At 44.9% G+C, this 26,100-nt stretch overlaps 1 protein-coding gene across 2 annotated transcripts; it reads left to right on the top strand.

The window, feature by feature from the left end:
- Window positions 1-1,651: 1,651 nt before the first annotated feature.
- Window positions 1,652-25,510, top strand: LOC311138613 (CTTNBP2 N-terminal-like protein). 2 transcript variants are annotated; one of them, XM_084173372.1, is made up of 5 exons: window positions 1,652-1,730; window positions 12,643-12,750; window positions 22,065-22,298; window positions 22,558-22,665; window positions 23,056-25,510. In XM_084173372.1, exons 2-5 carry the CDS (start codon window positions 12,652-12,654, stop codon window positions 24,331-24,333), a joined length of 1,719 nt encoding a protein of 572 aa, XP_084029498.1. In that variant the 5' UTR covers window positions 1,652-1,730; window positions 12,643-12,651; the 3' UTR covers window positions 24,334-25,510. The 2 variants fall into 2 exon arrangements, with proteins under 2 accessions (XP_084029498.1, XP_084029499.1); XM_084173373.1 differs by lacking the exons at window positions 1,652-1,730; window positions 12,643-12,750 and adding an exon at window positions 21,606-21,819.
- The last annotated feature ends 590 nt before the right edge of the window (window positions 25,511-26,100 follow it).

Genomic DNA, 26,100 nt, shown 5'->3' with positions numbered 1-26,100 from the left:
ACTATGTTATATACTTTAAAAGGGTCAGCATTGCTTGGACTTTAGTGTCCTTTGAGTACTGTAACTTGTGTTTACTGGTGATAGGTAGAAGAGCCTACAGAGTTCTATGGAAGAGCCCCAATGGCACGAAGGCCATTCGTTAGCTTGGCTTGAATAACACAGCACTGCACTCTACTGGCAAGTATGGTGTATTGCAATAGGCAACAGGGGTTCTTAAGGTGAACAGGGTTGGAAAAAGTTGAGTTCATACAATTCATTGGCTGTATGCTTTTGTGTGAATAAGAACCATCACTTAGCATAGATCTACAATAATATGCTCCCTATTGTTTAACTAGTACATCACTATATTGTTTTCCTAATGTTAAGAAGCATTCCCAGTCACTAATCAAACGTTTTTCTGACGAGAGGATACTACAATAAACAGAGAAGACATGGGTACTAGCCAAAGGCTGATGAGTTAGACATCACACTTGGTTTGATGTGTGAGACAATCCTGTCTGAAGTCACAGAGAAGAATGCATCTCTCGCCACGGGCAAGTCAACACCTGCATTTGGAGTGACTGCTCTGTTGACTGTTCTTTGTTCTAACTCAGCCAGCTGTGATGATGACATACTGGGATAGAAATCACAAAACCAGACAGGATCTGAAGTCTGAAGCACAGCTAGGGATTTTAGGTTCAGTAAAGACAATTACATGAAAGATTTTACCTTAAATTTTACAAACACCAGAATTGTATTGTCTCTACCCACCAGGTGGCGTATAGCAACAACATATAGGATTGTTTGAGAGGATCAGGAGACAACTGTAATCCCCACTAATCCTGCTAAGAATCCCAGGGATTTGAATGTTATGTTTGTATGGGAAATAAATGAATGTGTGGGGGTATAGGCAATGGTCATTGGGTATAGCCCTAATGATCAACTGGTTTATAAAGTCAGGTAGTAATTAAATATAAACTAATGTGAGTCGTCCACCTTTAATCAAAATAACAATGGCAGTAAAATAACAATAATTGACCTTTTATCGGATCACTTTATAAAACTCATGATTAAACTGATATTTTTTTTATAGGATTATTTAAGTATTCGAAGTGCATATTTTGAATAAAGTGTTATGTTATTATGGAAACATTATGACTGCCTATTTGAACAGAGACTAAATTGCAGTAGCCTATAATAGGATACTCTGTAAACGTGCATTTTCCATGATCCCGGAGCAGTCCTTGCTATCTGATAAAAATCACAACATACCCTACATATTTCAATCTTTTTTTGTGTGCTTCTTATAGCCTATGAGCTGACAATGCGAACTCCAAAACGTCTGCTTGAAAAATAAACTATCTTGAGAATTTAAAAACATGGTACTTTAACATTTCAAGTGAAGCGCCACAGTTTGTAAGATATAAGGTAAATTAACGCAACGTGAAATATACAGGAAAACAACCAATCAAGATCTTTGAAAGAGGCAAACATTTGGCGAAAAAAAGTCTAAACAAAGAAATAAGTGCAAATTCCAAAACCCATGCGACAGCTTCCTTTCCCTGACTCTGCGTCTGAGGTAGACTAGACTAAGCTTATAGGTCAACAATCTGAATTCGGCCTTGCCTATAGGCTGACGGACATGTCACATATTAGTTCTTCCGCTATTGAAAGCTGAAGACGCAAGACAATCTTTGACAATTGTTAAAGTTCATGTTGGCGTGTACTAAGGCATTGAAGAGACATAGAAGGTATGTTGATGTTCGAATATAAACTTTTATATTATTATGATTGGCCAGACACTCGAGTCTGCACAGCTACGTTGTAATACCTCTTATAATTGTTTATCCTTATATGACTATGGCTTATCCGCAGTTGCCTATACAATCAAATTGAGAGAAGTAAAACAGAATGAATTAACATTGTTGCTCATTACCTGAACTAAACTTAGAGGGGTTTTGTAGCATCTTCAATATTTTTAAACTTTCAGATTTATCTGAATGACTTGGGCAAGTTCTAAAATGTCCTGAATGATAGCCTATGATCAAAGATTGGCTAATATAAATATCACATTATATATGATTTATGCTTTATTCTGGTTTCTCTGTTTATGTATCCTGATTTGGTAGACATGCTTATAATGGTAGTCTGTTCTTAATGTACTGATGTGAACCAGGCTATTTGATGTGAACCAGGCTATATGATGTGAACCACGCTATATGACTTGAACCACGCTATATGACTTGAACCAGGCTATATGACGTGAACCAGGCTATATGACGTGAACCAGGCTATATGATGTGAACCAAGCTATTTTATGTGAACCAGGCTATTTGATGTGAACCAGGCTATATGATGTTAACCAGGCTATATGACGTGAACCAGGCTATATGACGTGAACCAGGCTATATGATGTGAACCAGGCTATATGATGTGAACCAGGCTATATGCGTGAACCAGGCTATATGATGTGAACCAGGCTATATGATGTGAACCAGGCTATATGTGTGAACCAGGCTATATGTGTGAACCAGGCTATATGATGTGAACCAGGCTATATGATGTGAACCAGGCTATATGATGTGAACCAGGCTATATGACGTGAACCAGGCTATATGATGTGAACCAGGCTATATGCGTGAACCAGGCTATATGACGTGAACCAGGCTATATGATGTGAACCAGGCTGATGTGACTGAACAAGTCTCTTCTACGGTCTTGTCTATTTATTGTCTGGTGATGTTTTCAACCTCTGTCAGAAAGATATAACCTCACACACTAGCATTTTACATTGTAACATTGTGGCAACAAATAGACAAGACTACACGCCTAGCTTATCCAATAGTTTTGATATAGGAGATGGGTAGCTAGTATTTCCTAAAGCTGTCAATGTAAGGTCAGAAATTAGATCAGACTTCATGGGAATAAACCAGGAAGAAATCAATGAATTATAATGGCTTTGTAAAAGGCGTTTCTTATTTGTAATAGCACTGACATGATACTGAAATTCAAATTATTGCACAGCACACCCCACACAGACAGTATGCTGCAGACTTTGAAAAGGAATGCCAGTTATGACTTTGTAATCTGATCGAGTCTCTTGATACATCTCTTTATACAAGGAGTTGCTGTTGTGACCCGCGGTTGTGATCAGTCAGTGTGCAGCAGGCCAAAGGGATTTAACTAATTAGCCCCTGGCATCTGCTACTTGTGTGCTATGAGAGAGAACGAGAGCGAGAGAGAGAGAGAGATAGAGGGGGGGGGAGGACAGATGGACGGACAGACAGACGAGAGCCTCTGAGGTTCAGTTAGAAGTTTGTTATGAGGCAATGTTTGTGTAATGTAGCATTATAAGGGGAACATGGCTGACTAGGCTTAAAACAAACAAGGATAAAAAGGGATTATAGACGCAGGCATTTCTTTAGGAAGCGGAAATGAACGAGTGTGGGAATATTTGGATTTCCCATGCATGCCATCTCTTTCAATAACATGCCCATGCTATCTGTTTGAATAATACATTACTAGTGACTTACTTTCAGACATGTTATCAAGAGAAGGGGATTAGAATAAATACTTTTCAAATTAAGAGGTAGTGTTTACTAACGTGTGAAAATCACATGTAGGCTATACCTGGCCTAGCATGTTTCAAATACAGTAAGAACACATTTTCAGACAGGTTACAAGCGTCCTCCTGTAGCTCAGTTGGTAGAGCATGGTGCTTGCAACGCCAGGGTTGTGGGTTCGATTCCCACGGGGGGGCAGTATGAAAGATGTATGCACTCACTAACTGTAAGTTGCTCTGGATAAGAGCGTCTGCTAAATGACTAAAATGTAAAATGTAAGCGGCTGTGAAATTAGCGAGGCTGTAAAAGCAGACTGAAGGAGGTGGGGATTTCAATTAGCATGCTAGCCATGTGGTCAGACCACAAACCAAGCCATGAGGGTCTGGAGAAGATCTACAGATCATAGATATTTTACAGTACAGTGTGTGCTTGGATCTGGGATGAAACTGCCAGAATGAATCATAATGTAGTAGAGTAATAACTGTGTGATTAGATTTAGATCGAGCTATGCTATTTCTGCTGATGCATCCTTTGCTACGGTCCCAGAGCTCAGAAAAGGGAAATGAATCGATTCATATCCCATAGTCTAGAGTCAGACTATGTCCATTCAGATATTTTAAGTGTCTAGTTATTGATCAGACAGATGCTGGGAGAGCTTCTTAGCCCCCATGATGGTGTACAGTAGCAGCTCCAATCAAAGCCCCCTGGGCTCCCATCTCATTATGCAACGCTCTGAGCTCTGGCTGGCCCCTCCTGATGACTTCACGATGTGGAAACTTCTACTGGGCGACCACAGAGCTCGTATAGGAGCAGGCCTGCTGAATGCTTAGTGGTCGGAGCAGCATGGCTCACAGAATAACTGGAAGGATGGGGGACTAATAAAGTCGAGAGACTGAGGCAGGCATATCATATGGAGGGTATTAGGTCTTCTGCTATTGCTGTGGATAATCAGATATGGGAATGCTGATTGGGTGAGGTGACACTAGTGTTTACGAGTTGATTAGGTGTTTTTCCTGGTCAGGAACAACTGGCCCTATGAACATGGGTTCATCGGCATATAAAATAAGTTGTAGTCAAGGATCATCCTATATAACTACTGCTGTGCACACCTTTTCTAGTCATATACTGTCCATACTGTTGTTACACACCATTATATTAGGGCTGTCCCCGACTAAAACAAATCTTGGTCGACTGAGAGTCGTCTGTTCTTTCGACCAATCGATTTGTTGAAATTTTTAAACATGTACTTTTCCATATATAGACACACCCTATGTTTGAATAAAATAATCTATACAGTGCCTTCGGAAAGTATTCAGACCCCTTTACTTTTTCCACATTCTGTTAGGTTACAGCCTTATTTCTTCATCAATCTACACACAATACCCCATAATAACAAAGCAAAAACAGGTTTAGAAATTGTTGCTAATTTATAAATAAAAACGGAAATATCACATTTACATAAGTATTCAGACCCTTTACTCAGTACTTTGTTGAAGCACCTTTGGCAGCGATTACAGCCTTAAGTCTTCTTAGGTATGACGCTACAAGCTTGGCACACCTGTATTTGGGGAGTTTCTCCCATTCCTTTCTGCAGATCCTCTCAAGCTCTGTCACGTTGGATGGGGAGCATTGCGGCACAGCTATTTTCAGGTCCCTCCAGAGATGTTCGATTGGGTTCAAGTCCGGGCTCTGGCTGGGCCACTCAAGGACATTCAGAGACTTGTCCCGAAGCCACTCCTGCGTTGTCTTGGCTGTGTGCTTAGGGTCGTTGTCCTGTTGGAAGGTGAACCTTCGCCCCAGTTTGAGGTCCTGAGCGCTCTGGAGCAGAATTTCATCAAGGATTTCTCTGTACTTTGTTCCATTCATCTTTGCCTCGATCCTGACTAGTCTCCCAGTCCCTGCCGCTGAAAGATATCCACACAGCATGATGCTGTCACCACCATGCTTCACCATAGGGATGGTGCCAGGTTTCCTCCAGACGTTACGCTTGGCATTCAGACCAAAGAGTTCTATCTTGGTTTCATCAGACCAGAGAATCTTGTTTCTCATGGTCTGAGTCCTTTAGGCGCCTTTTGGCAAACTCCAAGCGGGCTGTCATGTGCCTTTTCCTGAGGAGTGGCTTCCGTCTGGCCACTCTACCATAAAGGCCTGATTGGTGGAGTGCTGCAGAGATGGCTGGAAGGTTCTCCCATCTTCACAGAGGAACTCTGTCAGAGTGACCATCGGGTTCTTGGTCACCTCCCTGACCAAGGCCCTTCTCCTCCGATTGCTGTTTGGCCCGGGCGGTCAGCTCTAGGAAGAGTCTTGGTGGTTCCAAACTTCTTCCATATAAGAATGATGGAGGCCACTGTGTTCTTGGGGACATTCGATGCTGCAGAAATGTTTTGGTACCCTTCCCCAGATACCCTTCCCCAGATCTGTGCCTCGACACAATCCTATCTCGGAGGTCTACGGACAATTCCTTCGACCTCAAGGCTTGATTTTTCCTCTGACATGCATTGTCAACTGTGGGACCTTATATAGACAGGTATGTGCCTTTCCAAATCATGTCCAATCAATTGAATTTACCACAGGTGGACTCCAATCAAGTTGTAGAAACATCTCAAGGATGATCAATGGAAACAGGATGCACCTGAGCTAATTTTCGAGTCTGAATACTTATGTAAATAAGGTATTCATTTTAATTTGCGAAAATTTCTGAAAACCTGTTTTTGCTTTGTCATTATGGGGTATTGTGTGTAGATTGATGAGGAATTTATTTTATTTTATCAATTTTAGAATAAGGCTGTAACGTAACAAAATGTGGAAAAGGTGAAGGGGTCTGAATACTTTCGGAATACACTGTATACATACAGTGGGGAGAACAAGTATTTGATACACTGCCGATTTTGCAGGTTTTCCTACTTACAAAGCATGTAGAGGTCTGTAATTTTTATCATAGGTACACTTCAACTGTGAGAGACGGAATCTATAAAAAAAATCCAGAAAATCACATTGTATGATTTTTAAGTAATTAATTTGCATTTTATTGCATGACATAAGTATTTGATACATCAGAAAAGCAGAACTTAATATTTGGTACAGAAACCTTTGTTTGCAATTACAGAGATCATACGTTTCCTGTAGGTCTTGACCAGGTTTGCACACACTGCAGCAGGGATTTTGGCCCACTCCTCCATACAGACCTTCTCCAGATCCTTCAGGTTTCGGAGATGTCGCTGTGCAATACAGACTTTCAGCTCACTCCAAAGATTTTCTATTGGGTTCAGGTCTGGAGACTGGCTAGGCCACTCCAGGACCTTGAGATGCTTCTTACGGAGCCACTCCTTAGTTGCCCTGGCTGTGTGTTTCGGGTCATTGTCATGCTGGAAGACCCAGCCACGACCCATCTTCAATGCTCTTACTGAGGGAAGGAGGTTGTTGGCCAAGATCTCGCGATACATGGCCCCATCCATCCTCCCCTCAATACGGTGCAGTCGTCCTGTCCCCTTTGCAGAAAAGCATCCCCAAAGAATGATGTTTCCACCTCCATGCTTCACGGTTGGGATGGTGTTCTTGGGATTGTACTCATCCTTCTTCTTCCTCCAAACACGGCGAGTGGAGTTTAGACCAAACAGCTCTATTTTTGTCTCATCAGACCACATGACCTTCTCCCATTCCTCCTCTGGATCATCCAGATGGTCATTGGCAAACTTCAGACGAGCTTGGACATGCGCTGGCTTGAGCAGGGGGACCTTGCGTGCACTGCAGGATTTTAATCCATGACGGCGTAGTGTGTTACTAATGGTTTTCTTTGAGACTGTGGTCCCAGCTCTCTTCAGGTCATTGACCAGGTCCTGCCATGTAGTTCTGGGCTGATCCCTCACCTTCCTCATGATCATTGATGCCCCACGAGGTGAGATCTTGCATGGAGCCCCAGACCGAGGGTGATTGACCGTCATCTTGAACGTCTTCCATTTTCTAATAATTGCGCCAACAGTTGTTGTCTTCTCACCAAGCTGCTTGCCTATTGTCCTGTAGCCCATCCCAGCCTTGTGCAGGTCTACAATTGTATCCCTGATGTCCTTACACAGCTCTCTGGTCTTGGCCATTGTGGAGAGGTTGGAGTATGTTTTATTGAGTGTGTGGACAGGTGTCTTTTATACAGGTAACGAGTTCAAACAGGTGCAGTTAATACAGGTAATGAGTGGAGAACAGGAGGGCTTCTTAAAGAAAAACTAACAGGTCTGTGAGAGCCGGAATTCTTACTGGTTGGTAGGTGATCAAATACTTCTGTCATGCAATAAAATGCAAAGTAATTACTTAAAAATCATACAATGTGATTTTCTGGATTTTTGTTTTAGATTCCGTCTCTCACAGTTGCAAAAGTAGAGAACATTTGAAAGGGGGCAAATACTTTTTCATAGCACTGTATATATACAGTGGGGAGAACAAGTATTTTATACACTGCCGATTTTGCAGGTTTTCCTACTTACAAAGCTTGTAGAGGTCTGTAATTTTTATCATAGGTACAGTGAGGGAAAAAAGTATTTGATCCCCTGCTGATTTTGTACGTTTGCCCAATGACAAAGACATGATCAGTCTATAATTTTAATGGTAGGTTTATTTGAACAGTGAGAGACAGAATAACAACAAAATAATCCAGAAAAACGCATGTCAAAAATGTTATTAATTGATTTGCATTTTAATGAGGGAAATAAGTATTTGACCCCTCTGCAAAACATGACTTAGTACTTGGTGGAAAAACCCTTGTTGGCAATCACAGAGGTCAGACGTTTCTTGTAGTTGGCCACCAGGTTTGCACACATCTCAGGAGGGATTTTGTTCCACTCCTCTTTGCAGATCTTCTCCAAGTCATTAAGGTTTCGAGGCTGACGTTTGACAACTCGAACCTTCAGCTCCCTCCACAGATTTTATATGGGATTAAAGTCTGGAGACTGGCTAGGCCACTCCAGGACCTTAATGTGCTTCTTCTTGAGCCACTCCTTTGTTGCCTTGGCCGTGTGTTTTGGGTCATTGTCATGCTGGAATACCCATCCACGACCCATTTTCAATACCCTGGCTGAGGGAAGGAGGTTCTCACCCAAGATTTGACGGTACATGGCCCCGTCCATCGTCCCTTTGATCCGGTGAAGTTGTCCTGTCCCCTTAGCAGAAAAACACCCCCAAAGCATAATGTTTCCACCTCCATGTTTGACAGTGGGGATGGTGTTCTTGGAGTCATAGGCAGCATTCCTCCTCCTCCAAACGCGGCGAGTTGAGTTGATGCCAAAGAGCACGATTTTGGTCTCATCTGACCACAACACTTTCACCCAGTTCTCCTCTGAATCATTCAGATGTTCATTGGCAAACTTCAGACGGCCCTGTATATGTGCTTTCTTGAGCAGGGGGACCTTGCGGGCGCTGCAGGGTTTCAGTCCTTCACGGCGTAGTGTGTTACCAATTGTTTTCTTGGTGACTATGGTCCCAGCTGCCTTGAGATCATTGACAAGATCCTTCCGTGTAGTTCTGGGCTGATTCCTCACCGTTCTCATGATCATTGCAACTCCACGAGGTGAGATCTTGCATGGAGCCCCAGGCCGAGGGAGATTGACAGTTATTTTGTGTTTCTTCCATTTGTGAATAATCGCACCAACTGTTGTCACCTTCTCACCAAGCTGCTTGGCGATGGTCTTGTAGCCCATTCCAGCCTTGTGTAGGTCTACAATCTTGTCCCTGACATCCTTGGAGAGCTCTTTGGTCTTGGCCATGGTGGAGAGTTTGGAATCTGATTGATTGATTGCTTCTGTGGACAGGTGTCTTTTATACAGGTAGCAAACTGGGATTAGGAGCACTCCCTTTAAGAGTGTGCTCCTAATCTCAGCTCGTTACCTGTATAAAAGACACCTGGGAGCTATAAATCTTTCTGATTGAGAGGGGGTCAAATACTTATTTCCCTCATTAAAATGCAAATCAATTTATAACATTTTTGACATGCGTTTTTCTGGATTTCTTTGTTGTTATTCTGTCTCTCACTGTTCAAATGAACCTACCATTAAAATTATAGACTGATCATTTCTTTGTCAGTGGGCAAACGTACAACATCAGCAGGGGATCAAATACTTTTTTCCCTCACTGTACCTATGATAAAAATTACAGACCTCTACAAGCTTTGTAAGTAGGAAAACCTGCAAAATCGGCAGTGTATCAAATACTTGTTCTCCCCACTGTATATATACAGTGCTATGAAAAAGTATTTGCCCCCTTTCAAATGTTCTCTACTTTTGCATATTTATGATACTGAATGTTATCAGATCTTCAACCAAAACCTAATATTAGATAAAGGGAACGTAAGTGAACAAACAACACAACAATTACATATTTATTTCATAAACAAAGTTATGCAACACCCAATTCCCCTGTGTGAAAAAGTAATTGCCCCCTTACACTCAATAACTGGTTGTGCCACCTTTAGCTGCAATGACTCCAACCAAATGCATCCTGTAGTTGTTGATCAGTCTCTCACGTCGCTGTGGAGGAAACCAAACCATCACACCACCACCACCATGCTTGACCTTTGGTATGATGTTCTTACTGTGGAATGCAGTGTTTGGTTTTCGCCAGGCTCTATCTCAGACTGCCCATCTTAATCTTTAATTTTTATTGGCCAGTCTGAGATATGGCTTTTTCTTTGCAACTCTGCCTAGAAGGTCAGAATCCTGGAGTCGCCTCTTCACTGTTGACATTGAGACTGGTGTTTTGCGGGTACTATTTAATGAAGCTGCCAGTTGAGGACCTGTGAGGCACCTGTTTCTCAAACTAGACACTCTAATGTATTTGTCATCTTGCTCAGTTGTGCACCGGGGCCTCCCACTCCTCTTTCTATTCTGGTTAGAGACAGTTTGGCTGTTCTGTGAAGGGGGTAGTACACAGCGTTGTACGGGATCTTCAGTTTCTTGGCAATTTCTCGCATGGAATAGCCTTCATTTCTCAGAACAAGAATAGACTGACAAGTTTCAGAAGAAAGTTATTTTTTTTCTGGCCATTTTGAGCCTGTAATCGAACCCACAATTGCTGATACTCCAGATACTCAACTAGTCTCAAGAAGGCCAGTTGTATTGCTTCTTTAATCAGCACAACAGTTTTCAGCTGTGCTAACATAATTGCAGAAGGGTTTTCTAATGATCAATTAGACTTTTAAAATGATAAACTTGGATTAGCAAACACAACATGCCATTGGAACACAGGACTGATGGTTGCTGATAATGGGCCTCTGTACGCCTATGTAGATATTCCATAGAAAATCAGCAGTTTCCAGCTACAATAGCCATTTACAACATTAAAAATGTCTACACTATTTCTGATAAATTGTATGTTCTTTTAATGGACAAAAAAATTGATTTTCTTTTGAAAACAAGGACATTTCTTAGTGACCCCAGACATTTGAACGGTAGTATATATACACACACACACACACACACACAATTCGTCAGGGCGTTCCACAGGGATGCTGGCCCATATTGACTCCAAAGCTTCCCACAGTTGTGTCAAGTTTGCTGGATGTCCTTTGAGTGGTGGACCATTCTTGATACACACGGGACATTTTTGAGCGTGAAACACCCAGCAGCGTTGCAGTTCTTGACACAAACCGGTGTGCCTGGCACCAACTACCATATCCCGTTCAAAGGCACTTGAATCTTTTGTCCTGCCCATTCACCCTCTGAATGGGACACATACACAATCCATGTCTCAATTGCCTCAAGGCTTAAAAATCCTTCTTTAACCTGTCTCCTCCCCTTCATCGGCACTGATTTAAAGTGGATTTAACAAGTGACATCAATAAGGGATCATAGCTTTCACCTAGATTCAACTGGTCAGTCTATGTCATGGAAAGAGCAGGTGTTCCTAATGTTTTGTAAGCTCAGTGTATATTTATATTTATATTACGGACTAATTTCATTTTTTTTGCTTTTTGGAACATGTGTGTATTGTTTTGTGTTGCTAGGTATTACTGCACTGTTGGAGCTAGAAACACAAGCATTTAGCTGCACCGGCGATAACATCTCAAAATCTGAGTACGCTACCAATACACTATTATTTTGTGTTATTTTGTCACGTCTGACGGTCTCTTTCCAACTTACTAATAATATCCCAATGAGCTCACCGTGAGTTTCTGTAAACTATTTTAAGGATCCCATTGCTTAGTGTGATACTGTATGAACCACACTGATTCCAAAGCATGGCCTGCATGTGTTGGCTGGCCAGAGTGTGGTTGTATGTTTGAGGTGTGGATACCACAGTGTTGTCAACAGACCCAGAGCAGCTGCACCAAGTAAAGAATGCAAGCCGACAAAGAGACCACAACATATCTCAAACATTCTCTCCCCTGCCTTTTAACCACTAACTCTAATGGGGTCCAACCAAAAGTTGGAGGGAGAGAGGATCGCACAACTTGTTGAGTCTCGATATGAACGAGTATGGGAATGAATGAGGGCAATCAGCTCATTGTCAGTTACTTAATATCTTGTTGACAACTATGTGACAATCCGTATATGGATTGGGACTTGGAGTTTCCGTCTCTGTCTGCTCACCATATGTTGTGTGTGTGTGTGTGTGTGTGTGTGTGTGTGTGTGTGTGTGTGTGTGTGTGTGTGTGAGGCATTTGTCTCCACATGTATGACGTTCACAAGCTCCTCACAAATACAAGTCAACCATGACAGTGAATGGAAAATGCAGTGCTTTTCTCTCAGTTTACCAAAGCTTTCAGCTTTTATTAACGATGGTCCAGACCCAGTAAGGCCTGGTAAATGCATCTAGTGTTTAAATAGTGGACCTCTTAGATTCACATTTTGACTGATATCCAAGTCTTTGCCAGATGTGTGCTAATTTCTGCACTGTTAAAAGTTAATTCAAAATCTATAGTGATTCACAATGACCCACAGGTTTCAAGGATGCTTTAACCTAAGTACAGTATAGGCCATCATATCCAAATATCCTGTTCATACACAAAGCAAAAAAACATCTTCATCTCATGCACATAACTTCCATGTTGTTATATTATAATGTATTGACAGTGTATGTCATGGTTCTGACCCAGCTCCTCTCCCCGGCATGCCCACAGGAGTCCCGGATGAACATGGAGAGCCTGAGTAAGCCAGAGCTGCTGATGCTGTTCAGTGTCCTGGAAGGAGAGCTGGAGGCCCGTGACCTGGTCATTGAGGCCCTCAGGGTAAGAGCTATCCTTCTCCCCGGTCTTTCCTCTTGTTTCATTTCCAGGCACGGCCCCAAGGCCCCTTAATGATGCCACCCATGACCTATAATGTGAGGTCTTAGGTATAGAGATGTAACTATGATTTATACTTATGTCCGAGGAGTTGCCACGAAGCGCATGAAACAAACAAGAACATTGGTTGGAGTTGCGCTTTCCGTTTACTGAAGAGGACTACCTGAGAGATAGCAGGTAACAGGCAGCTAGAGTGGAGCTACGCCTGGGAGATAGCAGGTAACAGACAGCTAGAGTGGAGCTACGCCTGGGAGATAGCAGGTAACAGACAGCTAGAGTGGAGCTACGCCTGGGAGATAGCATGTAACAGGTAGCTAGAGTGGAGCTACGCCTGGGAGATAGCATGTAACAGGTAGCTAGAGTGGAGCTACGCCTGGGAGATAGCAGGTAACAGACAGCTAGAGTGGAGCTACGCCTGGGAGATAGCATGTAACAGGTAGCTAGAGTGGAGCTACACCTGTGAGATAAATTGGGCAGGTAACAGACAGCTAGAGTGGAGCTACGCCTGGGAGATAGCATGTAACAGGTAGCTAGAGTGGAGCTACGCCTGTGTTCAGTGAGAGGCATTATAGTTGAATGCCTGAACAGTTTATTATTGCAGAGAATATCTTTGATTCATCCAAGTCTTTATGTCAGCGTCAAGTTTGTTATTTTTGTACTAAGTATGTTGGCCAAGTCATCCTGCATCTGTAAATATTGTAAATAAAATGATCTCACTGAGGTGAACTGTCAACATCCTGTCTGCCTCCTTACTGTCCACTCCACCGCTTTCGGGTCATGCTTCAAAGGAGTAGCGGATGTAAGATGGCCAGGTTAGTGGTCCACAACCTGGGACAGGGGTTCGAGAGCAGAGTTGGCCTTTACCTAATAGACTCTCTTACCAGGCCTCTAGTGGTCCTGTAGTGTACATGCGGGACGGCTGAAGACGAGACAGATACTCATTACCTGACCTCACATGATTTAACCTGACCTTAATTGATGAGAGATCCTTTAGCCAACCAGGGAAGGAGCTCTACTTTAGTAGCCAGGATGTACTGCCACAGCGCTAGCCACTTAAGCCAATTCATGTCCATGTGCCTGGGATGTCAGGCTGTCTGGCTATGGGAAGATTATCCTTTATCTCTCTGCGGTCTGAGGATACTCTCTGGCTATTAATCCACATATTCTACTCATTCACATACTGTACACAACGTGGTGTACAGACAACAACAACATAATTAAAATCTGCCAAGCCTTCTAGGCTCATCCTAATATGTCGTATTGAGTATTGATCACAATGACTGCTGATGCAAATTAGTACTGAGTACATTACAAAGTAACCTGGATAATCCAATAAACTCTACCGTATCCAGGTGAACAGAAATGTCAGAAATCAAGGCCCCCGTAGAGCATTCTTGTGTTGTGTCTAGACCTCATTCCACACATCTACTGGGCACTGGCCATCTAAGGCAAGGCAATTTAGTGCACCCTGCTAGGTCGATATCCAAGATGGCGTAGTAGTGCGGTTCTGTTTTTGTCGTGTGTCTGTAAATAGCCTGTAAATACCCTGTTTTTTTGTATTTTTCGTACATATTTCCCTATCAGACTTTTCATCCTTCTACAAAATATACTTTCCTGCAACCCGCCTCACTCAATGTGGAACGGATTCTATTATTGACTTACCTTTATCTAGAATCTCCAGTTGAAACTAGCTAGCCAGCTAACTAGCTACTTGCTATTAGCCACAGCTAGCGGTATTTCACCCAGAACATTGGTAGTAGAGTAGAGTAGAGGATGCCTGGTTGTTCCTTAAAAGTAATTTCCTCTCAATCTTAAATAAACATGCCCCATTCAAAAAATACAGAACTAAGAACCGATATAGCCCCTGGTTCTCCTCAGACTTGACTGCCCTTGACCAGCACAAAAACATCCTGTGGCGTACAGCATTAGCATCAAATAGCCCCCGCGATATGCAACTTTTCAGGGAAGTTAGGAACCAATATACACAAGCAGTCAGGAAAGCAAAGGCTAACTTTTTCAAACAGAAATTTGCATCCTGTAGCACTAACTCCAAAAAGTTTTGGGACACTGTAAAGTCCATGGAGAATAAGAGCACTTCCTCCCAGCTGCCCACTGCACTGAGGCTAGGAAACACTATCACCACCGATAAATCTACAATAATCGAGAATTTCAACAAGCATTTTGCTACAGCTGGCCATGCTTTCCATCTGACTACCACTACCCCGGCCACCAACTCTGCACCCTCTGCTGCAACTTGCCCATGCCCCCCCCGCTTCTCCTTCACACAAATTCAGACAGCTGATGTCTTGAAAGCGCTGCAAAATCTGGACCCCTACAAATCAGCTGGGCTAGACAATCTGGACCCTTTCTTTCTAAAACTAGCCGCCGAAATTGTCGCAACCGCTATTACTAGTCTGTTCAACCTCTCTTTCATAACGTCTGAGATCCCCAGAGATTGGAAAGCTGCCGCGGTCATCCCCCTCTTCAAAGGGGGTGACACTCTAGATCCAAACTGCTACAGACCTATATCCATCCTGCCCTGCCTTTCGAAAGTATTTGAAAGCCAAGTTAACAAACAGATCACCGACCATTTCGAATACCACCGTACCTTCTCCGCTATGCAATCCGGTTTCCGAGCTGGTCATGGGTGCACTCCAGCCACGCTCAAGGTCCTAAACGATATTATAACCGCGATTGATAATAGATAGTACTGTGCAGCCGTCTTCATCGACCTGGCCAAGGCTTTCGACTCTGTCAACCACCGCATTCTTATTGGCAGACTAAATAGCCTTGGTTTCTCAAATGACTGCCTCGCCTGGTTCACCAACTACTTCTCAGATAGAGTTCAGTGTGTCAAATCGGAGGGCCTGTTGTCTGGACCTATGGCAGTCTCTATGGGGGTGCCACAGGGTTCAATTCTTGGGCCGACACTTTTCTCCGTGTATATCAATGATGTCGCTCTTGCTGCTGGTGACTCTCAGATCCACCTCTACGCAGACGACACCATTTTGTATACATCTGGCCCTTCATTGGACACTGTGTTAACAAACCTCCAAACGAGCTTCAATGCCATACAACACTCCTTCAGTAGCCTCCAACTGCTCTTAAACACTAGTAAAACTAAATGCATGCTTTTCAATCGAACGCTGCTGGCACCCGCCCACCCGACTAGAATCACCACTCTCGACGGGTCTGACCTAGAGTATGTGGACAACTACAAATACCTAGGTGTCTGGTTAGACTGTAAACTCAACTTCCAGACTCACATAAAGAATCTCCAATCCAAAGTTAAATCTAGAATCGGCTTCCTATTTCGCAACAAAGCCTCCTTCACTCATGCTGCCAAACATGCCCTCGTAAAACTGACTATCCTACCGATCCTTGACTTCGGCGATGTCATTTACAAAATAGCCTCCAACACTCTACTCAGCAAATTGGATGTAGTCTATCACAGTGCCATCCGTTTTGTCTCCAAAGCCCCATACACTACCCACCACTGTGACCTGTACGCTCTTGTTGGCTGGTCCTCACTACATGTTTGTTGTCAAACCCACTGGCTCCAGGCCATCTATAAATCACTGCTAGGCAAATCCCCGCCTTATCTTAGCTCATTGGTCACCATAGCAGCACCCACCCGTAGTCTGCGCTCCAGCAGGTATATCTCACTGGTCATTCCCAAAGCCAACACCTCCTTTGGCTGCCATTCCTTCCAGTTCTCTGCTGGCAATGACTGGAACGAATTGCAAAAATCTCCCTCAATAACTTTAAGCATCAGTTGTCAGAGCACCTTACCGATCACTGCACCTGTACACAGCCCATCTGAAATTAGCCCACCCAACTACCTCATCCCTATATTGTTATTTATTTTGCTCTTTTGCACCCCAGTATCTCTATTTGCACATAATCTCTTGCACATCTAGCATTCCAGTGTTAATACTATTGTAATTATTTTGCACTATAGCCTATTTATTGCCTTACCTCCATAACTTGCTACATTTGCACACACTGTATATATATTTTCTGTTGTATTTTTGACTTTATGTTTTTTACCCCATATGTAACTCTGTGTTGTTTTTATTGCACTGCTTTGCTTTATCTTGGCCAGGTCGCAGTTGTAAATGAGAACCTGTTCTCAACTGGCTTACCTGGTTAAATAAAGGTGAAATAAAAAATAAAAAGTGGGTGGAAGATGACTGCACTGTGATGGGTGGGTGGAAGATGACTACTGCACTGTGATGGGTGGGTGGAAGATACCTACTGCACTGTGATGGGTGGGTGGAAGATACCTACTGCACTGTGATGGGTGGGTGGAAGATGACTACTGCACTGTGATGGGTGGGTGGAAGATGACTCTATGTGAGCAGGGAGTATTGGAGTGAACAAATAAAGAAAGTCCTTAACTGGAGCGGTGGAGAATGTGTGTGGCTCACTGTGTGGCTTCACTGACACTAAATCACCATGATCTGTTAACCCAATGAGTCCCACCGTAATGCCGGCACGTTTTGGACTGCTAACCCTTTTTAAATATTGAACTACAGACTTCTGGGTTGTTGGATTCGTCAATTTCTTCTGTATCCGTAGATACCAACCATTCGTCTGTGTGATCAACCAGGTCTTTTTACAAACATGTCTGTAGTCCAAATGGTTTGAGCTACAAACTATTAAAAGCTATCTATGAAAATGGTTGCCCGGTTGTGTCATGTCTCCTGTCTCACAGGACCCCCGAAAATGGTGAAACACTTCATTGGTAGGCTAAATATAAGGGTTGGACATGCAGATCAATGAAAGTCAGATAAATGAAAAGCCGATTTTTGCTTAGATCTCGGGACTGATAGGGTTAACTCAATCCTTGGTTGCATCAGCAGTAGTCTCTTGTGGCCTGCAAACACACAAGATTTGGTTCTGAGATTACCTCAGTATTGTACAGTGGAATATGGAATCCCTTCTTGCCCTCACTTTAAAGAAAAATGAACAACATTACAACAATGGATCCCATAGTTACTCAAAGTGAGAAAGGCTTAGACTAGAGGGCTCGCCCACCAAGCAGCTTTTCATCTTTTGGTTTTCAATAGATTTAAGTGTGTCAAAGAACTGTGTGTCAGGCAGTATATGAACTCTCACCAACATTTGGAGCAAGAGATCATGTGAACAAGTCTTATTGCTCAAGGCACTCAGTCTCATACTATAGTCAGGAGAACTATTCAGTACGTGGTTCTCCAGGGAAGCCACAAGCTGCCATTGACGTAGAAGCCTAATGTATGGTGGTGTGTCACTGTCAGCCACAGGGTGTTTTCCTATTTCCATTTAGTCTAAAGGGTTAAGGTTTGTTAAGTTTGTTTTGTTCCCGTTATGTTCCTCATTTCTTATAATAGCAGATATTTGTGTGTTCAGTTTATAAAATATTTGATGATGGCTAAAGCTTTGCTCACTGTTAACCAGTACCCATCCATGACTCATCTTGCCTGCTCGCATCAGAAAGTTGGACCCTAGCGATGCCCATATTTGGCACACAGCCGTTCCACTAGTACAGGGAAAAAAAGACTCTCCCTGGTCAACTGTTATTGTAAGAAGCACAAAATATGAGAAATGGGACCGCCTACTTTCGGGCCTGTTAGCATGTTAGCAGCGCCACATTAGTGCAGGAATGACTGAATAAGCATTGGTTGACTTGGCTGTTAAACATAAGCTACGTCAGGAATGTGTTTTACGTCAGTCCACCTCCTCACACTCCGCCCCCCCCTCCTCGATTACACCACTGGAACACCAAACCACCTCCCAGTGCTGTATGTGTTTGTTTGTGTTTGTGTGTGTACGTGCATGAGTGCATGTGTGCTCTGGGGGGGGGGGGGGGGAGGCACCATCGTCTTCATTTCCTTGTTTACTCTATGAGAGTTGACTGGTGTCAGAGCAGTCCCTGTAGAGAGCTGGAACAGACAAGGCCTGAATGGATGACAGCAACGGTTAGAAGACTCATTCAATCCGTAGTGCTGAAGATCCGCTTTCTAGCGTGATTGACGATTAAAGGCAATGTTCAATGTTCCCGCGGTCGCGGAGACTGCATTCACTGTAAACGCTGCATATGTCGGCTCAATCGGAAATTACCTTTACATTTTAACGTGGATCTTCGGTGATACTTACGTACATCTCTGGGACCAGGCTAGGCTTGGCGCTTGGTGTGGGGAGCTTCACTGGACTGTTGTATTGTAATGTGGGAGGCTGAGGAATGTTCCCCCTCTCTCCTGGTTCACACAGGTCAGATACAGGACCAGGGTATTGGGTCACACAGGTCAGATACAGGACCAGGGTATTGGGTCACACAGGTCAGATACAGGACCAGGATATTGGGTCACACAGGTCAGATACAGGACCAGGGTATTGGGTCACACAGGTCAGATACAGGACCAGGGTATTGGGTCACACAGGTCAGATACAGGACCAGGGTATTGGGTCACACAGGTCAGATACAGGACCAGGGTATTGGGTCACACAGGTCAGATACAGGACCAGGGTATTGGGTCATTGGTCATCATGACTAGCTGTCAGGCACCAGACTGTGTCCACTGTGTGTTTCAAAGACATGTCTCCTGTCTCAAAGGACTACTGTCTCACACGTTTCCTGTCTCACATGTCTCCTGTCTCACATGTCTCCTTTCTCATGTCTCCTGTCTCACAGGACTATTGTCTCACACGTTTCCTGTCTCACATGTCTCCTGTCTCACACGTCTCCTGTCTCACATGTCTCCTATCTCACATGTCTCCTGTCACACGTCTCCTGTCTCACAGGACTACTGTCTCATGTCTCCTGTCTCACAGGACTACTGTCTCTCAGGACTACTGTCTCACAGGACTACTGTCTCAGGACTACTGTCTCTCAGGACTACTGTCTCTCAGGACTACTGTCTCACAGGACTACTGTCTCAGGACTACTGTCTCAGGACTACTGTCTCTCAGGACTACTGTCTCACAAGACTACTGTCTCACATGAATACTGTCTCACAAGACTACTGTCTCCTGTCTCACAGGACTACTGTCTCACAGGACTACTGTCTCACAGGACTACTGTCTCTCAGGACTACTGTCTCACAGGACTACTGTCTCACAGGACTACTGTCTCACAGGACTACTGTCTCAGGACTACTGTCTCTCAGGACTAATGTCTCTCAGGACTACTGTCTCACAGGACTACTGTCTCACATGTCTCCTTTCTCATGTCTCCTGTCTCAAAGGACTACTGTCTCACACGTTTCCTGTCTCACATGTCTCCTGTCTCACACGTCTCCTGTCTCACATGTCTCCTATCTCACATGTCTCCTGTCACACGTCTCCTGTCTCACAGGACTACTGTCTTGCAGGACTACTGTCTTGCAGGACTACTGTCTCGCAGGACTACTGTCTCGCAGGACTACTGTCTCGCAGGACTACTGTCTCAGGACTACTGTCTCACAGGACTACTGTCTCGCAGGACTACTGTCTCAGGACTACTGTCTCTCAGGACTACTGTCTCAGGACTACTGTCTCACAGGACTACTGTCTCACAGGACTACTGTCTCACAGGACTACTGTCTCTCAGGACTACTGTCTCAGGACTACTGTCTCACAGGACTACTGTCTCACAGGACTACTGTCTCACAGGACTACTGTCTCACAGGACTACTGTCTCAGGACTACTGTCTCACAGGACTACTGTCTCACATGACTACTGTCTCACAGGACTACTGTCTCAGGACTACTGTCTCACAGGACTACTGTCTCACAGGATTACTGTCTCACAGGACTACTGTCTCACAGGTCTACTGTCTCATGACTACTGTCTCAGGACTCATGTGCTTTCCTGACTCTCCTTATTTTCTATCCTTCACTTCCCAACGGACCAGATGAAATAGAATAAGCTATAGGAGGATGGGCTCTTTGTAATGGCTGGAATGAAATCAATGGAACGGAGTCAAACATGTGGTTTCCATATGTTTGATACAGTTCCATTCATTCTATTCCAGCTATTACAATGAGCCCGTCCTCCTATAGCTCCTCCCACCATCCTCCTCTGATCCCAATATTTACATTTACATTTTACATTTTAGTCATTTAGCAGACACTCTTATCCAGAGCGATTTACAGTTAGTGAATACATATATATATATTTTTTATACTGGCCCCTGATGGATAGATATTAGAAATTACATTGGCTTTTGTTTTGTTCCAGCCTAGCAGAGACACACCTGACTCTACTAGCTAATAATCTTGAAGAGTTTGACTAGTTAAGGTGTGTAAAAAAAAAGCACCAAAAAAGCAAAAGCCTGCCCAGCAGAAACACTGACCGTCAGCGGATAAGAATGGCCATCCCTGGTGATAAGCCCTTGATCATCTTTGTTACTAGATGTACTATATGGACTCCTTCAGCTAGGTTCACTGCAGCTCAGAAGCAGTCGCTGAAGTTGCCTAGACTTCCATTGTTCCCCATGCACTGGTAGAGTAAAACAGAGGTCTAGTCAGCCCTGGCCCTGGCCCCAGCAGCAGCAGCAGCAGCCACAGCTGTCCCCAACCCTGTAAACACTGACTGAAGACAGACACCATCTGTTTGCTTCTTCCTCTCTCTCTACTGCCCTTTCCTCTTCTGCCTGCTCCTTCTCTCTCTCCTTCCCCCTTCTCTCTCGCTCCCTCGCTCTCTTGACTCCTTCCTCTTTTGCCTGCTCTTCCTCTTTCTCTCTCTCTCTCTCTCTCTCTCTCTCTCTCTCTCTCTCTCTCTCTCTCTCTCTCTCTCTCTCTCCTGCTCTCTCTCTCTCTCTCTCCTGCTCTCTCTCCCTCCCTCTCCCCATCTTCCTGGTAGGGATGGGAATCCCCACCCCCATAGAAAATATGGTTGATGTTTCTCTTGGCATGTAATGTTTGCTGCTCTGGCTGACTTCCTGTTTAGCGGGCAGTGGAGTGGAGGGAAGATTCCTGCAGCAGGCCTGAAGAGAGAAAAAGAGCAGCATGCAGAAACTGAAAAATAAGCTTTTAAAGTCACTGGGAAGCCAGGTTAGACTTGTGTATAGTACATGTATTGTTTATAGTGTTTAGTAAGTAAGTGTCTGATGATGAGATTGGTTGACTTTCTTACATAGTTACAAAACTGTAAAATATCACCGGGAAAGAGTGTGTTTATTCAGGAAGAATCTTAAGAGCTGACTGAACAATAACAACCACCATCCTACACCATATAGCCCATGTTGACACACATACAGTCTACACCAGTGTCTCTCAACCCTCCTCTCCCCCCTCAGGCCCAGCACAGAGACACCTACGTGGAAGAGCGGTATGGGAAGTACAACCTGAGCGACCCGTTCCTGGCTCTGCAGAGGGACAGCGAGGCCTTGGGAGGGCAGAGCCCTGGGGTCCACCAGGCTGTAGCATGCTCCAGCCCCCTGGCCGTGCTCAAGCTGGTGGTCACCCACTGCAGGAGGATGCAGGAGAAGATGCTGGCCCAGCTAGCTGCAGCTGAGAGCAGGCACAGGAAGGTAGGTCTGGGGTTGGGACTGGAGCTGGAGCTGGGGATAGAGCTGGGACTGGGATTGAGACTGGGGATGAGACTGGGGCTTAGATGCCAACCCCTATACTCTTGATTAGATTAAAGATAAACTAGCTGGCTACCAAAGCATAACTAATCACGAGGGGTTCTTGTCCACCTTGACTCAGGAAAGGATTTAGTGAGCAGAATATCCTAACCTGTGAACTGATCATTTCTGTGTCTCTGTCTCCCCCCTGTGGTTGTGTCAGGTCATTGCAGATCTGGAGGAGGAGAGGAGAAGGCATGCAGAGGACACAGCCGAGGGCGATGATGTCACTTACATCCTGGAAAAGGAGAGGGAACGCCTCCTGCAACAGGTAGAGTTAAGATCAATATCTGAGTGATGATAACTGCTATAGTAGAGTGATGATAACTGCTATAGTAGAGTGATGATAACTGCTATAGTAGAGTGATGATAACTGCTATAGTAGAGTGATGATAACTGCTATAGTAGTGATGATAACTGCTATAGTAGAGTGATGATAACTGCTATAGTAGAGTGATGATAACTGCTATAGTAGAGTGATGATAACTGCTATAGTAGAGTGATGATAACTGCTATAGTAGAGTGATGATAACTGCTATAGTAGAGTGATGATAACTGCTATAGTAGAGTGATGATAACTGCTATAGTAGAGTGATGATAACTGCTATAGGCTATTTAGTTTTTATCGGTTGTAACCTATTCTACTCTATTCTGCCTGTAGCTGGAGTTTGAGCGGGGCCAGGTGTGTCGTCTGGAGAAGGAACAGAAGAAGGTCCTGGATCAGCTGGAGGAGGAGCGGGTCCAGCACAAGCAGCTCTCCTCTGCCCTGGCCAAGGAGTGCAAGTGGGCCAGCCAGCGGGCTCTGGAGGAGGGCCACCGCCTGGCTGAGGCAGGCCGTAGGCTGGAGAAGGAGCAGGGGGAAGTCCTTGCCCTGAGGGCTAAGCTGCAGGAGGAGAGGAGGAGGGCCCTGCAGATGGAGGCCAGGGTGGAGGAGCAGCTGGCTGAGTTTGATACGGAGAGGGAGCAGCTCCGCTCCCGGCTCAAGAGGGAGGAGGCCCAGTGCTGCCAGCTGCAGGAGCAGGTGGAGGTGCTGAAGAGAGAGCTGCAGGGAGAGAGGGGAGCTGAGGAGGAGAGGAGAGACTCTCCTGTTGACACCAGTGGAGGGTCACCACCACCACACCCCAGCCAGGCAGAGGGGGGTGAGACTGAGGAGCCTAAAGTCAACGGGCACCATGACTGCCCCAGGGAGGAGCAGGAGCCGGTCCTTCCAGACAGACTGGGCCAGGACAACTGGAGTGAGAACAGCAGCTCTGTCCTGCTGTCCCCTGCCCTCTTGACCCAAAGCCTATCGCCCTGCAGCACAGGGCCCTCCTCCGTCACCTCCTCCCCCTGCTCCTCTCCTCAGCTGGCCATCAGCCCCAGCTACCAGTCCTCCTACCAGGCAGGCATCAACCATCGCTTCCACGCTGCTCGCCACAAGTTCCAGGGCCACACTGACCCAGAGCAGCAGCAGGGTGGAGGAGGGGGTGGCAGCCTGCCTCACTCCCCCAGAGACCTGTCCCCTACCCCCAGCCTGTCCCCTGAGCCCGTTCCCGTCCCTGTCCACAGCCCGGCCAAGCAGCTGGCCCGCAGCACCGTCACCCAGGTCCTGTCCCGCTTCACAGTCCAGCAGGGGGCCAAAACGCCGCCACCCAACAGCTCTCCCTTTGGCACTGACTACCGTAACCTGGCCCTGGCCCTGGCCCCCTCCTCCCCAGTCATCCCCAGGGCCTCTTGTGCTGCTCTGCCTCTGGGGGTCCGCTCACCTACCATCCCCCGGGCAGAGAGGGGCAACCCACCCCCCATCCCCCCTAAGAAGCCTGGCCTGGCCCAGTCTCCAGCGTCGCCCATCCCTGGTACCAGAGCCATCCACTTCCCTGAGCTTTCAGGAAGCTGTGGTCTCACCAGCAGCCAGGAGAACGTTAAAGAGCTGGACATGGTGGTGTCCTCCACCAGCTAGCCTAGCCTGCTACTGGGTGCTACTAGCGCTGTGTTCTTTTATACTGCTCACACGTTTGTATGCAGAGAGATGCTCCAAAACACTGTCAAGTTAACTGTATTTATTGGATTTTTTTTTTTTACATGCAGTCTGTTTCATTCTTCTATAGCACTATACACTGAGTGTACAAAACATTAGGAACATGGACTCTCCAAGGTGTCGAAAGCGTTCCACAGGGATGCTGGCCATGTTGGCTCCAATGCTTCCCACAGTTGTGTCAAGTTGGCTGGATGTCCTTTGGGTGGTGGACCATTCTTGATACACATGGGGAAACTGTTGAGCGTGAAAAACCCAGCAGCGTTGCAGTTCTTGACACACTCAAACCGGTGTGCCTGGCACCTTCTACCATACCTCGTTCAAAGGCACTTAAATATTTTGTCTTGCCCATTCACCCTGTCCATGTCTCAATTGTCTCAAGGCTAAAAAATCCTTCTTTAACTTTTCTCCTCCCCTTCATCTACACAAATTGAAGTGAATTTAACAAGTGACATCAATAAGGGATCATAGCTTTCACCTGGATTCACCTGGTCAGTCTATGTCATGGAACGAGCAGGTGTCCCTAATGTTTTGTACACTCACTGTAGATATATTTGTATGTATGCATTTGTTGCTTTCTGAATCGTAATAAATATAATAATAAGAAGAAATAACAATAATAATAATAATAATAATAGTACAGGTTTATTCAGTAAAATTGTGAAAAATAGGCCAAAATGCATGTCAGTTGCTGGGTACTTATCCTACGTTTGCTAAGAAGAGCAGTCATGGGACAATCAAATCTCTCTCTCTGCACTACTTATAATCAGGGTTGGGCTCAATTCAGAATTTTGGAATTGACTCCCATTCAACTCATGAGATGAAATTGAAATGTAATAGGCCACACCCCACAGGATGTAGAATTTGAGTGAGTGACAGGAAGTAGAATTTAATTCAGTACAATTCAAATAAATTCCACTCAGTCATAGAACATCAGTTTCATTGAATCTGACAGGTCACATTTCCAGATACCAAATAATATATCACTTTTCTCTGGAAACATTGTTCATATACTACACTGCTCAAAAAAATAAAGGGAACACTTAAACAACACAATGTAACTCCAAGTCAATCACACTTCTGTGAAATCAAACTGTCCACTTAGGAAGCAACACTGATTGACAATACATTTCACATGCTGTTGTGCAAATGGAATAGACAACAGGTGGAAATTATAGGCAATTAGCAAGACACCCCCAATAAAGAAGTGATTCTGCAGGTGGTGACCACAGACCACTTCTCAGTTCCTATGCTTCCTGGCTGATGTTTTGGTCACTTTTGAATGCTGGCGGTGCTTTCACTCTAGTGGTAGCATGAGACGGAGTCTACAACCCACACAAGTGGCTCAGGTAGTGCAGCTCATCCAGGATGGCACATCAATGCGAGCTGTGGCAAGAAGGTTTGCTGTGTCTGTCAGCGTAGTGTCCAGAGCATGGAGGCGCTACCAGGAGACAGGCCAGTACATCAGGAGACGTGGAGGAGGCCGTAGGAGGGCAACAACCCAGCAGCAGGACCGCTACCTCCGCCTTTGTGCAAGGAGGAGCAGGAGGAACACTGCCAGAGCCCTGCAAAATGACCTCCAGCAGGCCACAAATGTGCATGTGTCTGCTCAAACGGTCAGAAACAGACTCCATGAGGGTGGTATGAGGGCCCGACGTCCACAGGTGGGGGTTGTGCTTACAGCCCAACACC

Source organism: Coregonus lavaretus (genome assembly GCF_964263955.1).
Source record: "Coregonus lavaretus genome assembly, chromosome: 12".
Classification (NCBI taxonomy): Eukaryota; Metazoa; Chordata; class Actinopteri; order Salmoniformes; family Salmonidae; genus Coregonus; species Coregonus lavaretus.
Note: the sequence above shows the minus strand (reverse complement) of the source record. Positions and strands in the feature narration are given on the sequence as shown.

What these genes read in the sequence shown, in the direction of transcription:
- LOC311138613 (XM_084173372.1), top strand. Translation starts at nt 12,652, where the DNA reads ATGAACATGGAGAGCCTGAGTAAGCCAGAGCTGCTGATGCTGTTCAGT. An exon ending in TGGTCATTGAGGCCCTCAGG is followed by an intron (nt 12,751 to 22,064) that starts GTAAGAGCTATC and finishes CTCCCCCCTCAG; the next exon opens with GCCCAGCACAGAGACACCTA. An exon ending in CTGAGAGCAGGCACAGGAAG is followed by an intron (nt 22,299 to 22,557) that starts GTAGGTCTGGGG and finishes TGGTTGTGTCAG; the next exon opens with GTCATTGCAGATCTGGAGGA.